General features: G+C 41.8%; 1 protein-coding gene across 2 annotated transcripts in view; it reads right to left on the minus strand.

Moving 5' to 3' along the window:
• LRRK2 (leucine rich repeat kinase 2) overlaps nt 1–7590 on the minus strand; it is a 63621-nt gene extending 56031 nt beyond the window's left edge. Inside the window, exons 1-3 of one of the 2 annotated variants that reach the window (XM_064422051.1) lie at nt 6716–7589; nt 6540–6625; nt 2514–2620 (exon numbers count right to left, since the gene is read on the minus strand). In XM_064422051.1, coding sequence (XP_064278121.1) covers nt 2514–2620; nt 6540–6625; nt 6716–6881 — 359 coding nt within the window. In that variant the 5' untranslated portion in view covers nt 6882–7589. Of the gene's footprint in view, nt 1–2513; nt 2621–6539 lie in introns of both variants that reach the window. The other variant, XM_064422050.1, reaches the window with a different exon arrangement.
• Between the last annotated feature and the right edge of the window lie 8869 nt (nt 7591–16459).

Raw genomic sequence — 16459 nt, forward strand, 5'->3', positions numbered from 1 at the left:
ATGTATCAAACTGGGCACAGAAAAATCAGTAGATAAGTAGATATTTTCAACATACTTTACTCAAATTACTATCTGTAAATTAGTGACTAAAAATCTGCAACACCTCTTCAAAAAAAAATAAATTTAAAAGCATTGATATCACACTGAATGAAGCCTATATCAAAATGGGGGGGGGAACTGTAATTAAAAACAAAATTAAAATGCATAGACTTACACACAAAAAACTAAAGAATTTTTTCTTTTTTTACTTTTCCTTATTTTAGAGAGCTTGATTCCGCAATTTTAATAATCTTCAAATGTGTGAATCTTTGCATATATAATATCTAATAAAAATAGACTGTGCAGTAATACTTCAGTTGATATACTTGACCTGTCTTGAAAAACATAAGCAGCACTTGAAGTTTCACCCAAATTTCATACCCCAGCCCTGGCAGTGATGTTGTTTGCCTTGCTGAAGTCTAAATTTATAAGCTGGAATGAATGTTTTCCTTTCATACTATGATGCTGCTACTTTCTCCTCTGTTGTAGCACTAGTGTTGTAGCTATGATGACCAAAGTAGACATGAGAGGCAAAATCTGACGAGAGGTATAACATCAGTTATAGACATATCATCCACTTTCCCAATTTACTTTCAGAGAATTCCCTCCCATATATCCTCCCATTTCAAGTATAACCAAGAAGGAAGTAAACCTTTCTAAACTTCTGCTGCTGTAGGAAAGTTTAACGTAAGAGATTACAAAACATCTCATGAAGACTATTTAAGCTTGTGGAAAAAATGCAAATACACTGAAGGAAATTCTCTATCTCTTCACAGTGCTATCACTGTGAACTATTTAATGATCTAATTATTTATTACACTCTCTGTCAAAAACACCTAAATCAATAGCAAACTACTATTTGTAAACATAACTGCAGTGAAGTCAAGTTGGATCACAGCTGAGAGACAAAAGAAAGAAATGCTTTTTCTAGTCTAATATTCCTATTCTCCCAAAATAGTTACACATACAAAAGGGAAAATCTGCAAAAAAATGACCTTTTCTTCTCTATTGTAACTGTTTCCTGCCTTGCTGTAAACAGCATGTGTTCATTATGGTGTTGATTTGCTGCAATTCTAGTACAAGGAACACGAGACATAATTCAGCTGGCTTGCTCTGCCTTTGGCACTGACAGAAATGCCTGGGCCCACTCCCTCACTAAGCCTCTCCACAGCAAGGAAAACTGTCAACATGTCAGGCAGGGATACACATTTGGCTAAAATGATGGTACTGAGAAGGAATCAATGTGCAGCAATGCTATCATCAGATCTTTAGTGAAGTTTGAGTTTGAAAAGGATGCCTTGTTAACTGCACACACTGCATGGGTGCTGAGGAGGCTGTAGGAAAGATCAGTCCCAGAAAGTCATTTTTCTGGGACCTGAGAATAAGCAGCAGTATCTCCAGCTTTCTGGATAACTTTCAGTCAATTAACAATCTTTTAAGTTGCCAAAGAAATTGTAACCAGCACATGCAGCTTCAGCTCAGTTATTTCTTGCTTATGAAAAACAACCCTAATCACTTTTGCTTTCCAACAAAAACTGCCAACATATCTTTCAGGGGAGTTCATTCCCCTACTGACCATGTATTCTAGCCACTATAAACCAAATCCCCACAAAATCAAAATGCATTTTCATGCTATTTTTCAACAGCAACCTTTCAAAGGAAGAGTGTGGTAAGAACTATGGAGGCAGATTCACGGGGTTATAAGGCTGTAAGTGCTTGCTGCTGTCATTATCAGCCCTGAAGGCAGCAATCTGCCCAAGAGTGAGAACACCAAACCAAGCCCCCACACCAGCCCCCATGTGCATCTACAATTAGCATTTGTGCTACTGGGCAACAATTCAGCCAACCTGTGTGGGTGTTCATCCCAACTAACCACAGACATCCAGAAAACACTTCCTTAAGCTTCCTTTGAAAGTTGATGGATGAGAGCTGAGCAAGTCCAAACCACAATTTGCTCCATTTACTAAAAAGACAGAACAAACCCTCCCTTCTGAAGGTCATTGTATCCACTGAATTCACAGGTAGTTGAGGTGATCAGTGTAAATACTTACCTTTAGACAATAGTAATAGGTGTGACAAAACCTCCTCTTCTTTATTTACACTACTTTAGGTTTGTGGATATAATTCCTCACATTTATAAAAAAACACACACAAACATCCAGGTAATACTGCCTCTGCCAAAAAGGTTACTTAGGATTTTTTTTAATGTGTAAGTGGACTTTTCTATTTTTCAATTCAGGCCCTTTGCTTCTCATTCTGTCACTGAGTGTCACTAAAAAAGGCCTGGCTCAATCTCCTTTACTTTCTGCAAGAGGTATTGAAATACACAGAAAAGATCCCTCTTAGTGCCACATTCTGAAGATTGAAGAAATGCACAAAAAAGCTGATGTAACAACTTTATATATTTCATTGCATACATATGCTGCCAAAATGACCAAGCATTCTGGCAGACTCATTGTACACAAAATACTTACTGGTGAACACCCAGTACTTCCCAGTCCTTCCCAACATCCTTAGGAGCTATGTTTTGTAGAGTACTTGGACAAATTTCTATTAATTTACAAAGAAGTGACCAGCCCATCTGTAAAACAAAAATGCAGCTATTTTAGAATAGATATTCTGCTTGGAACTTCTACATTGTCTTCTAATATCCTTGACTTTTGCAAGACAGCTACTCTGTTACCTAGCTAAATCAGTAAGGGAAAATTAATTAACACAAGGGAAGTGGCATGGAAAGTAAAAAGATGGAAGTAAACCATATGCTAATGTTTCTGATTGCATTGCTTGCAGGAATGCATCACTCTCAATCTGGTTCAGCACTGCTTGAGGATGAAGGGCACACAGTTAAACGAGTTGCTGACAGACAGAAAGATATGTGATCCACAGCATGTTATCATTGCCCAGGGAAAACCCCTGCATTATTGCAAGTGTAGTTTAAAGAAAAATGTGTGTTTTCCTAACAACTTGCTATTTAATTGCAAATTGTAAGGATAAAGTATAAGTTTTTAAAGGCCTTCAATGTTTTAAATGGGGATGAGATACATAAACCATTACTATACATTTTATATTCTTGCCATCAACCCTCAGTATGTGTGCTTCCAAAATGTAATGAAGGCAGCAGCAGTTTTGAGATCATAAGGAGTGAAAGACAACTAAACCCAATGTATTTGTTCTTAATAACTACCTGTTTCATCCAATGCAAACTCTTTGACTTTCAAATATCTGTAAATAATGCCAAAAGCTAAAAATGCTCCTCTTTGATCTTCTGTATTGGAGAAATCTGCTGTCTCCTATGAATTTTCACAGGCAGATATGACTGAATAGGCTGCAGTAAGGAAGCAGCAAGCAAAATCTGTACAAAGAAATAACTGATGAAAGAAAATCCCTCTGTATTGAAAGAAAAGTAGTGAACTGTGAAATACCAAAAGTCAAGATGAAGCAGATTTTACAGAAAGGAATTACAGCAAGGCATGTCAGTTTCCTTGAGACTATAAGTAAATAAAAAGGTAGAAGCAGGCCTCTGTGCTTCAAGTACAGAGTCAAGGCAGAAGATAATATGTCACAAAGACTCTACACATAACTGGATCACTTTTTCACAGAAGAGTTATGTAAAGCAAAGAGGTCAATATGGGACAGCCAACAACAGGAATGTAAATGGCTACCTCCAAGAGTTTAACAGCAAAGTTCATATAAAGTGCATGATCCCTAACCCTGCAATCAGTAAGACTAGAGACATGGAATTACAACCCTGGTAGTGTAGAATCATCCACAGGAACAGCATAAACTTGAACTTAGACAGCTTTCCTGACAGCTCTGTAGAGTGTGCAAAAGGTGATGTAGCTGCCTGGGGACTGGAATTCCACTTTTGTCTTTCACAAACTTGGTTGCAGTGTGAGCACAGCCCATATCTGCAGTACTTTCCCTTCTGTTTCAGTTTAGATTTGCAGAGACAAGCACTTTAAGCCAGTTACAACCTCAATGTCTGCAGATTGATCTGGACTATGAGCGAATTTCCATGCACTTCTTTTCCTTGGATAGCAAGCTGCCTGGCCCTGCATGAGACTACAAATCACTTACCATGGATATTCAGGGTGGTCTGTGTAACTGAGTCCTTACTAAATGTAGGTACAATGAACAGTCTTAGTAACTATCAGTCCAAGATGAGGATATGTAATTCCCTAATCTTCCATATTCCAAGCAAAATAGAGTTTATTGGTGATGGTCAATCAGGTACAAATTTCAAAAACATTGTAGAGGTGACTATTAATTGATAAACTACTTATTCCTTAGAAAACACTTTCTTTTAAAGTCCCACTTTCTAAGAGCATCCTAACTGTTCTTATAAAAATTAGAATCTGATGAAAACTTGCTTAATTACTTTAGAAAATTCCTTTCTGTATTAACTGTTTCTGATGAATTTTATATTCCCATTGAACATTTTTATTTGGATTGTTAGGACTCCAAGTATTGACAAACATTTATCAGAACTACGGGTCCAGAGACGACCAATGGAAACATCTGACCTGCTGATATGTGGTCTATTTTACAATATTAAAATCACAACCTCAGGTAACTGGGAGCTTATTAGCTGTTTGAAAATTAAGTAAGAAAGCAAGGGTCTTTTAAAAACCAGAAATCCTAAAGGTTACAAAGAAGGGAAATAAAGCAAAAAAAAGATGTCCTTATAAAGACTTAAACAGGTCCCTATATACAGAAACAGTTGGTAGCAGCAATGAAACTCATTATTTTAAAATCTGACCCTTTTTGTTGCTAGCACACAATTAATTTATATTACATTAGGTCCCACCATCTACGTAAGACAATAAAGCTCTGCTGACTGCTCTTTACTCAAGTGCACTCATATTTTGCTCTAGAGTTTCTAAGCTGCTCCAATCATTGCCAGAGAAACTGCAGAAAACTACCCTATTTACTTAAAGACATATTTTACTTACAGGAACTACTGGCTTTCCACACCAGTACATTCCTATTTCTGAAGGAGCTTGCAGGGTTTATGCCTGCAGTCTGCCTTGGGCCAGATCTGCAATATTGATCTGCTAGGCAAATGAACCCTGTACAAGTTAGTGGAACACCATCTAGGGTTCCAACATCAACCCACAATGCTTTGTAACCAGTTAAGGAGGGGAGGTGAAGAAAATTCTCACTTCAGGTATGTCTCTGACTGTATTAATTCTCTTATGTTTATCACATTTTTTACAATGCCAAAAGTAAAAGGAGGATAATTAATTATTTATTCAATAAAAAAAATCATTAAAAGTGCAAAGAGACTACACTGAAATCAGGACCTCGTTACTTCACTGCTGTAAAGTGAGAATTTATTCACAAAGATCATAAATAAATAACAGTGAATGAAGCAAGAAGACAGAGCTCTGCTGACATAGTGTGAATGTTTGTAAACATCAGAACTGAATGTCAAAGTAGAGCTGCTCAAGATATTTTATGAGGAATGGGATTTGAGCTTTGCACTGGCTATGAATTTCCCACTGCAACACAACATACAGGAGGACACTGTATGACTGCAAATGTAGGCAGGTAGAAGATTAAAATTAATTTTAAAATTTTGCATTAGAATGAAGTATTTTAAGAGAGTTAAAATGAAAGTTAATCACTATCTTCTTTATGCAATTTTGAGAGTCTTGTGCTATCATTTCACACCTACTTCTTGTTATGACTGATGTTTTACTTCCAGGTTTACATTTCTGGGTAGAGGTTTTATAAACTAATGAGTTTTGTCTTGAAAAAACCTGCTGCTTCATATTCATGCTGCTTAATAATTAAAAAAAAAAAGCATCAAGGGAGTTGCACAGAAATCTGAAGCTTATAAACATCCTTTATGCATAGTATAGTCAGTTATTTAATATATGCCTGCCAGGAAGGAGCTGCTCTGTATGACAAGTCTGGCAGCTGTACCATAAGTATAACATCAAATTGTGCAAGTGCCACACCTAGTCCAAATGGGCCAATGTTAAATTACAGGAGCAGGCAGGCAGAACCTTAAATTGCAGAACTTACTCTTAGCTAAAATATTCCCCCCGCCTTTAGAAAACTGCTAGCACAAGTCTCAAGGATATGGCTACATATATATGAATTCATGGTATAAAATCGTGCTTTTTGGAAGTTTGTCTAACCAAGGCAAAATTCAATATGGACACGTCGGAATTATATTAGATAACACTGGTAATTCAGAACCCTACATTACACAGTATTCACGTGGCTTAATTTTTATTTTCTATTTCTCCTCCTTCTGCCGGTAAAAACAAGAGACGCAGCCAGTGGCGTCTGCAATAAGTTGGAACGCTGGGTCCCTTTAAAGGCCAGCGGTGACAGCGCCCTTCTGCAGCTCAGAGCACTTCACGAAGCGGCCCAGGGGACGCACGGCAAGCTAAGGAGAAACCAGCAAGCGGAACAAGGGCTCGCATCCCGGGAAGGGCCGCGCGCTCGCTCATCCCGCGGAGCGCGGCCCGGCCCGCCCGGCCCCTGACCTGCTGCACGCCCGCCGCTCCCGGGTACAGATCCACCACCAGCAGCAGGGGCACGTGGACGTTTTTGCCGCTGAAGAGCCGGGGAGCTGTGGGGGGACAGAGACAGGGAGACCGCGTTAGCGACCGGCGGCGGGCGGGACGGGGCAGGGCAGGGCAGGGCAGGGCAGGGCGCTCACCGCTCTGCCGGGCCGCCAGCTCCAGCAAGTCGCTCAGGGTCTGCACCAGCGTCTCCAGCCGCTTCCTCTCCTGGACGTTCTGGAGCCGGACGACCAGCTTCCTCAGGGCTTGTTCCTCCCCCGCCACCGCCACAGCCTCCCCCTCCTCGGGGCCGCCGCTGGCCATGGCCGAGCCGCTGCCCCCTCTGTGCCCATCCGCCGGTCGGCGGGACGAGCGCAGGGCTGGGCTGGGCGGTGCGGGCCTGTCCCGCTGTGCCGAGCCGTGCCGCCGCCCGGCCGCCCTCAGCCGGCCCTCCCGAGCCGCCCCTGCCGCGGCCTCCGGCCCCTCCCACGGCGCCGCTCCATGGACACGGCGGGCGGGCGGCCCCCGGTAACCCCTGGGAAACGCCCCGGGGCCGCGCGCAAGCGCCCGGCAAGCACAAGAGACCCGCGGGCGGCTCCCCCCTCACAGTGACGGACAAACAGCTGCCCAGTAGAGCCGCCGAGCTGGACCGGGTCCGCCCAGCAGGGCCGCGCTATAAACCCCGGCCACGGGGCCGTGTGGAATGGGCGGTTTTGGTCTCTGGGGTGGGTGAGCTTTGGGGGGCGAGGCCCTGTGGCCCTGGGATACCTACACTGAGTAGTCCGTTCCTGAAAGGCTGTGCCCTGTGGAAGGGTGTGGAGCTGAGCCTTGGAAGAAGGGAGGGGTGAGGTGAAGGTGTTTCAAGACTCATTTCCATCTCTAATTGCCCTACTCTAATTTGTTTGGCAATAAACTAATTTCCCCCAGTTGAGTCTGTTTTGCCAGTAATGGTGATTGGTGAGTGATCTCTTCCTGTCCTTATCTTGACCCATGAGTATTTTACAATGTTTTCTCTCCCTCCTCTAGATAAGAACGTGAGTTAGAGAGTGGCTTTGCTGAGAAGCTGTGTCCAGTGGGGTCAACCCACAGCAGTTCTTTTTGGCCCCCACCCCATTACTCTTGCCTGACATCACAGATGTCTGAAATCTTCAGTGTGCATCTTCTATACACCTGCATAGTAAATATTGTGTAGTTGAAGTCTCTCTGCTTGTTCCAGTTTGTAACTGGCTTGAAGTCCTGGATTACTTGTAGTTCCTTCAATAAATAATTTGTTGCAATTGTAGATTCCTGAGCTGGACTGCTTGAGTCTGAGTTAATGTTTCCTCTTCTTTCCACTTGTCTATGTTGTGACAAGCGTGTCCATGTTGAATTTCCACTGTTGACAAAGAAATAAAAAAAACTGTACTAGTGTTTCTGAGGTTCCTGAATAAATACAGGAACTAGCTTTTAGAGATCAGGTGTTTCAAACACTGATCTTCCAATATGTCTCCCAAGGTTCATTCCTCTGCAGGTAGCAGTTCCCTGGAGTGCTGGTTGGAGAGGATGGCAGCTTTTGCTAAGTCTCTGGAAGTCTGGTAGAGTTTGGCAAAAGTCTTCTGAAGTATATTAATTGATTAGACAAGAGGAAAATGGAAAGAATGAGGTAGTCTTGGTAAGCATTTATATTGTAGTTTTTCTGGATTTTTCTAGGAAAATCCAATGAAGATATTAATGTATCTTCACCAGAATGAATTGGGAGAATGGGTTCAAATTCAAAAACAAAGTTGAGGTTGAATACTAGGAAAAAAGTCTTTTGTGTGGGGGTGGTGAGGCACTCTAACAGGCTGCCTGGGGAAGTTAACAGATGTCCCACCCCGGGGATGATCAAAGCCAGGCTGGATGGGGCTCTGAGCAACCTGGTCTAGTGGGAAGTATCCCAGCCCACAGAAGGAAGGTTGGAACGAGATGGTCTTCAAAGTCCCCTTCCAACCCAAACCATTGTGTGATCTATAGAAATTATTAAAGATTGTGACTGAGCTGTCTTGTGTTGATGTCTGGCAGGAAAATTGAGGTCTGATAGTAAAGTGTAGTGGTCTGAATGTAATTCTTAGCATGAGAAGAAGGCAAAGGACTTTATCTCTGGAGCACCTCTTAAATGTTTTTCTGCTCTGGAAGTTTCATATATTTCTGAGCTTTTTCTGAAGTTCTATCAGTGAGTATGGATGGCTTACATGAAGACCACAGCAAAGGGCCACAGATCTTTAACTAATTTAAACAATTTGTTCTTTTTCTGTTGGGTCTCAGTGTGTTCATTCCATACCTTCTGTTCTCTATCAGCTGTAGCATGTTGTGTTGTTTTATGCACATAGTTTGAAAAGACTGTTCAGAGTTGCAGAATTAACTGGCTTGGAGAAGATCTTTGAGATCATTGAGTCCAACCTATGACTAATACCACCTTTTCAACTAAGCCATGGCACTGTCACACCAAGTCTTTCTCATTTTAAACACCTCCAAGGACAGGGATTCAATTTCTTTTTGGCCACAGGCTATAATTCCACATCATACATATAATTCCACATCAGTCTTCTGGTGTGATTTAGCAATTTCCATGGCCCCATTATCCAGTGTATAATGCATATGGTTATATTTTATTGAAATCAGTGTAAAGTTATGTATGGATGGAGGATGCATTGACTCTTAGAGAAACTTTCTAAGTGACCACAATGTTAGATTTGTGTTAGATTTTGTGTTAGACTGTGTTAGATTTTATATTGTAACACAATGGTACAGAATACTGTAACTGTATTGTGTTTTACCTCCATGTAGAAGTTGATTGGGATAGGAGCTTTTATCTTACTCTTCTTGGAGTAAGGCTGCAAGGGGGACTCCAAAGGAAGGAGCAAACTGCTAGAGAACGCACCAGAAGACCCTCAAGAACTTTTCTTGTCTGAGTTATGGCCCATGCCTGGGCCTAAGTCTCATTCCATTCCTAGAATTTGTTTTAGAAATGAAATCCAGGTCAGAGCTCCAGGTTGATTTGGGTTGTAAAGGGGCCATTTTTGCCTTCTGTTCTCAGTCATCTCTAAGGTCTCTTCTGAAAATAATTTCCTTGTCTTGGGTCCATTTCCCTCTCTTGGCTACACACATTTTCATGTTCGGAATAAAATTTTCTGCTACATGTTTTAATTCACTCTGTCCTTGATATTAGCCATCTCTGATTTACTTTTGCTATCAGCTGTGTAGCAGGTCCCTCATTTCTTCACCCTCCCTAGCTTTGGTGTTGACACTGATTTAAATGTTCTATGGTTCATAGAGTTATCAGGATATAGAGAGAGATTGTGGATTAGCTGTGAAAGGAATGTATGTTGCAGTGTGATACAAGTATTTTTCAGAACTGAAACTTCATCTTTTTGACAGGAGAGGGAGGCTGTGTGCAAGGCTGTGTGTAGGCTGTTGTTTCTGCATTGCTAGGAAGGAAGGTGTTTTTCTGGAACAGTTCTTTTCCCTGGATCTTTGCTAGTTCAGCTAGGATTTCTGGGGGCTGAACTCTCTTTGGATTTTCATTCTGTTTGGTTTTGTAGGGGGGAATGTGTATGAGAGTGAGTGTGGTTTTTTGTGAGGGAGGTTCTGAATGGTGTTTTTTTTTTTGTTTGGCTTTGTTTTTGAGGGTTTGTTGTTGTTGTTGTTTGTCTTTTGTTGGTGTTTTTCCCCTTCTTCCTGCTCTCCCATTATTTTATTTGTGGTGCTTTATTCCACCTGGTGAGCCTGCAGAAGCTGTACTAGGTATTGCCTGGGGACTCTCCTTTGGAAGCTGTTTCTGACAGAGAGCAATGCCAGTCAGGTCCATTTTTTCACATTCAGTTTTGTCATGTCTCATCATGCTTCCCCCAGAGAGAAGAATGAAAATTTAATTACACAAGACTTTATAACCACCTTTTTTGGTTTTGAAATGTGCTTTGAAGAGCCCATGCATATTTATCACTGAAGGCATAATACTCTGAATAAATATTCTTTCCATTGTTGCATCCCCATTCTGTGTGTTTTAACCCTGCAGCTGGAGAGGGGGTGGTGTTAATTTGAATGACAGAGGGTGCTCAGACAGAACCTGTTCAGAAGTGATATGACAGTTATTTGATTCGCCCCTGGACAAAATGCTTATAAATGGACCCTCTGCTTTTATGTTGTAACCAGCAGGGGCTCTGTGGTGTTAATGAATTCATTGCTTCAGAAAACAGTGGCAGAGCAGGTATTCTACCTCAGCCTTTTCAGCTCTCATTTTAGCTATCAGGCATTTAAATTTTAAAAATATTAAGTACTGTGCATAGGCCCATACTTCTTCACTGCTCTCTGTGTGTGTGAAGGTGCCTCATCTTCACAGCTTCCAAGTGGATGGGCTGGGACAGGCACTCTCTTTGCTGGGGAAGGAACTGGCTGATGGCTGGGCCCAGAGAGTGGTGATACATCCACGTGGTGGCTGGTCACAAGTGATGTTCCCCAGGGGTCAGTATTTGGACCAGCCCTGTCTAATACCTTTATGGACAAGGTGATCAAGTGCTTCCTGTCAGTTTGTGACAAGTTGGCACCAGAGTGGGAGTGTTGATCTTCTGGAGGGTGGGAAGGCTCTGCAGAGGACACTGGACAGACTGGACAGGATTGATGGGCCAAGAACAATTGTGTGAGGTTCCATGAGGTCAAGTGCTGAGTCCTGCACCTTGGTCTCAACAACCCCTCAACAATGGAATGCTGAAGGCTGAGGCAGAGTGATTGGAGATCTACCCAGTGGAAAAGGACCTGGGGGTGCTGATCAACAGCAGCTGAACATGAGCCAGTGTGTGCCCAAGTGGCCAAGAAGGCCAATGGCATCCTGGCCTGGATCAGAAATATTGTGACCAGCAGGACCAGGACAGTGATTGCCCTGTACTCAGCCCTGTTGAGGCTGCACCTCAAGTCCTGTGTTCAGTTTTGGGCCTCTCACAGCAAGAAAGACATTGAGGTGCTGGAGCAAGTCCCGAGAAGGGCATGGAGCTGGTGAAGGGTCTGGAGCACAAGTCTTATGAGAAGCAGCTGAGGGAGCTGGGGGTGTTCAGCCTGGAGAAAAGGGAGCTCAGGGGAGACCTTATTGATCTCTACAACTGCCCAAAAGGAGGCTGTGACCAGGTGGGGGTCAATGTCTTCTCCCAAGGAGCAAGTGATAGAAGAAGAGGAAATGTCCTCAAGCTGTGCGAGGGGAAGTTTAGATGGGAAATTGAGAAAAATTTCTTCCCTGAAAGGGTTGTCCAAGCCCTGGAATAGGCAGTCTAGGGAAGTGGTTAATTCACCATCCCTGGGGATATTTAAAAGACATGTTGATGTGGCCCTTAGGGTCATGGTTAATGGTGGACTTGGCAGGGCTGGGTTAATGATTGAACTCTATAGTTTTAAAAGACTTTTCCACTCTAAATGATTCTATGAAATGTACCTTTCTGAAAGCAGGTGCTCTACTTGCCTTTCAAAAATATTTTCATTATTAATTATTTAAGTACAACAAAAGCAAAATGTTATTTAAAGAAATTTCTGCATATGTTAAATTGGGCTGACACCTAGTGGTGGGAATACTTCTAACACAGTAGTTCATGGCCTGTGGTTCCTTTGGTTCTGTGGGTATTTTAAGTTTAAAAAAGGCAGCTTGAAACTATGCTGTTCTTAGAGGAGGCCAGAGAAGACCTGGATTTCATCAAAAGAAGGGCTGTCCCTGGAGTTCCTGCCCTTTATCTTTCCTGAAAATCATCTTCCCTTTGCATGCTTTTCCCCTCTCATTATCCTTTGGGGTACACTGCATTGCTATATGCTCTATATGGTCTATATGTTAACAGAGCAGATGAGTACTTCAAAGCTCAAGTAAGCTTTCCTGCTGTTTCCTGCTGAATAGCTGATGATGCACTTTGTGATTCTAAATTAGAAACTGAAGGAGATGTTCAGGATGTTTTCTGCCAGTATCCAGCTGATTAAACAGCTTCTGTTAAAGGGACAAAGCTTTCACTTCACAGAACCATGGAATGGTTTGGGTTGGAAGGAGCCTTAAACAGCATCAAGTTCTGACCCTTCCAGCCATGGGCAGGGACACCTTCCCCTAGACCAGGTTGCTCAGGGCCCTATCCAACTTGCACATTTCCAGGGATATGGCATCCACAGCTTCTCTGGGACCCTGCTCCAGTGCCTCACCACCCTCACAGAAAATAATTTCTTCCTAATATCTAATCTAAACCTGCCCTCTTTCACTTTGAAGACATTCCCCCTTGTTCTGTCACCACATGCTCTTGTGAAAAGTCCCTACACAGCTGTAGAACCCCTTCCAGTTATTCTTTGCAACCCTTGCCAAGTCCAGCTCCCATTTCACCCTGGCCTCCCCCCCCATCCCTGTACAGCTGGACTGTATCCCTATACTCTTCCCAGGTTACCTGCTCTTGCCTCCTTTGCCTGTGCATGTACTTTTTGCCCTTTAGCTTGACTAGGCAGTCCAGACTCAGTGATTCCCATCTCTTGCCTTCCTTGACAAATTTCTTGTGCCTGGGGATCACTAATTTGTGTACTCCATGAAGATGTCCTTAAAAATTTGCCAGCTCTGTTCTGTTCCCTTGACCCTGAAGAAAGATTGCCAGGTGATTGTATTGATGAGTTCCTAGAAAAGCTGGTGTTTACCTTCCTGACCAGGCCTTTAAAGGGAAAAAAAATCCTCAACTGAAAAATTATAAAGTGGACTTGTGGCTGGTCTCTAAGGAGGTGTAAAAGAAAGCCTAAATTTCTGGATCACTGGCTTCAAGAGAGCTGTGAGGAGGAGGGTTAGGGGCCACCTGATCCAGAGTATGTAGCACTTGGCCATGACAACTAGCAAAGTGATGTAGGTTTAAAAAGGGGGCTCCCACAGCTGAGCATAAAACAGCACTGACTGCTTGAAAGAAAGAGTATGAAACAATCATCACTTTCAGAGTGGCTAAAATATATGGACCTTAGATATGATAGGATATATGAGGCCACTGGTTTATGCAATATAGTGAACTTCATAATCCTAGGTCTACTAGAAAGTACTGCCTCTACTCATGCTACTTCCTTATAGCATAGACACTACAATGCCTGCAGAAGTGAATTTACTCACCAGATAGAGGCCAGCACTGTGTCTGACCTGGGCAGCACTGCTCATCTTGGGATTATTTTACTTCTTATTTAATTTTAAAATATTTTCTTAATAACTGTTGCTATTACTATACAGCACCAGTGGGTTTACAGGGCCATGTATGAGGCATTTTGCTTATGTCTAGGGTTTTGTACATATTTTCTAATTTAATTTTTATGGGTCTCTTTCATTGTACCATAACGTCTATCTCTCATCAGCTTTTATAAAGAGTACAAATAAAGATGGGGATGCAAATGAGTGTAAATCCCTGAAGCAGAATTCAAGAATGTGGCACCAAGCTAAATAATAATCCAGCAATATATTTTTCCCCTCTCTGTCTATTCAATTATTAGTGGATTGATCACACTGGTTTTAGTAAGGAAGAAGATTCTTGGTTCTTACATGGACAGTTTTTCATGCGGCTTAATTATTTACTTTGGCAATTTATAGAAAAAATGTCTTATTGGGTTTGCCAGTGATAAAATATAAACTTTCTAATTCCCACAACGCTTTTTAGGTTTGTTAGATGTTTTTCGTTCTTCCAGAGAATGCATTGTTGTCCAGTACATGTTTTTGCTCTGGTTAAAAATAATTTTCTTTATAAGAATGAAGAGAAGGCTTCAGGTGACCTAATTGTAGCCTTCCAGTAGCTGAGGGGAACCTACAAAAAAGGGGGAGAGTGATTTTTTAAAAGAGTATGTGGTGACAGGGCAAGGGTGAATGGCTGAAAACTGAAAGAATGCATACATTTAAATTTGATATTAGAAGAAATTTTTTTACTGTGAATGTGGTGAGGCACAGAAACAAGTTACCCAGAGAAGCTATGGCTGCCCCATCCCTGGAAACGTTTAAGGCTGGGTTGGATGGGGCTCTGAGCAACCTGATCTAGTGAAAGGTGTCCCACAGCAGGGAGGTTGAAATTACATGGTCTTTAAGGTCCCTTTCCAACCCAAGACATTCTTTGATTCTATGATTTCATTAGCTTAAATGTAAAAATTATTCTAACTAGCACTCACTGGATTTGAAAGTAGCTAAAATGATTGACAATCAGACAATCAGTGCTCCTATGTCTGTCCAAGCCTTCTGGTGCTGTGTCAAGTAACTGATACAGGATAGCTCAGCTATCCCACTGCAGGTCCTAGCTTACCACTAAAATAGCATAAAACTTCCCATTCTCTTTACCAAGGAGACATTTTTCGGAATCAGTTGTTTATCTATTTATTGCCTTTTTCAAACTAGAAAAAAAATCCAATCCACTAACATTCTCAAAGTAACATAAAAGAGTAGTAGCTGATAATGCTCTTAAGTAGCCAAGTACTTTTCTTAAAATATTAAAATTGGCTTGGCCTTTGTTAACAATGACAGTGGCAAGGCCTGTCCTCATTATTTCCTCAGTTAAAGTAGCAGGACTAGTGTTAACTTTATTAATTTTCTTGAGAAACTGAGAACTTAAGTGCTTCAAACTTGTTTCTTGTCACTGCAAGAGGCTTCTAATCAATATTTTCTCTCTTCATAATTGGAACAGCTTTAGTATAAATAAGTTTTACAGCATGAATCTTTTGACAAATTGCCTACAGTATCAAACACAGTAACTATTTTTGCACAGTTTTGTGTACCAGCATGCTGCTCAGATTAAGCAATGCCATTATTCTAGTTTCACAGTAATTCTTAATTTCTATCACCAGTAGCAAATCACGGGTGAAGCAAATAACAGGACTGGAAGGGAATAGTCCTCTGGTTTAGCCTTAGTTCTAAGGTATATTTTTCCAAGGATATGTTAGAATCCCTCTTTTCTTCAAAGAAATACTCTTCATATTCTCAGTTAAAGTTCTGGCAGATGCTCCCATCATTGTTCTCTACTCCTATTCTTGTCCCTCAGAGGACTTTTCTTATTCCCTAGACATTTCTTGACTTTGGCGTGTTTGTTTCCTCTGGTCCTTCACCAGACTGCTGCAGGCACAAGTGGTGCCTGCCCCAGTACTAGGACTCATGCCAGGCATCCATGTGGCAAAAGGTCAAGCCCCACTGCCACATCTGGCTGCAGCATCAGTCCCCTCCCTCTTCCTGCTTGGCCCAGTGCTTGCCATCCCTGTTGCTACTCCTGATAGTGATTATCTTGGATCTTCCACAACGCTGATACAAAAACAATATTGTGGCACTGTCAAATACTGTGATATAACATTATTAAACTGATTTGAAAAGCATTAAGGTGTATCAACTTCCTAATGGTACAATTCCATCTACTGTGTGTAAATTATTGCAGTATTGAAATTGCATTGCAGTTGCTAGAAAATTATTTCAATCACTTCAGTAAATGCATTGCTGTGTGAACAGTGTATTGTGATACTCAGTATGCTGTCACTGAGCATGTAAACAGAACACACTTAGGTAGCTCCTGTACTTGTGGTGATAGACTACAAAGTCTGCTTACACTGGCTGGTCTTATCTTAGCAGTAAGATAAAAACCATGAGCCACAACAAAGTCAGTCAAATATCTCAGTTAATGTTCATTGCAAGTGTGCCAAGTCCTCCAAGCTTTTGCCTCGTTCCAAAGAAGGTATGTGTATCAAAGTGCTCCTGAGAAAGACAGCTGAGCCTTTGGCACCAACAGTGCAACACCAAGTAGCACAGCTGGTTGCTGTAATGTGCATTTATCTTGGTGTTATCAATATTGGCTGTGGTTGGCTTCCTGGCAGGCTTCCTACCACATCCGTGGGTGATGTTCCAGCTCTGGAAATGGAAAGGGTACAATTTAATTTCTTTCCCTTGCAGT

Source organism: Passer domesticus, chromosome 5 (genome assembly GCF_036417665.1).
Source record: "Passer domesticus isolate bPasDom1 chromosome 5, bPasDom1.hap1, whole genome shotgun sequence".
NCBI lineage: Eukaryota > Metazoa > Chordata > Aves > Passeriformes > Passeridae > Passer > Passer domesticus.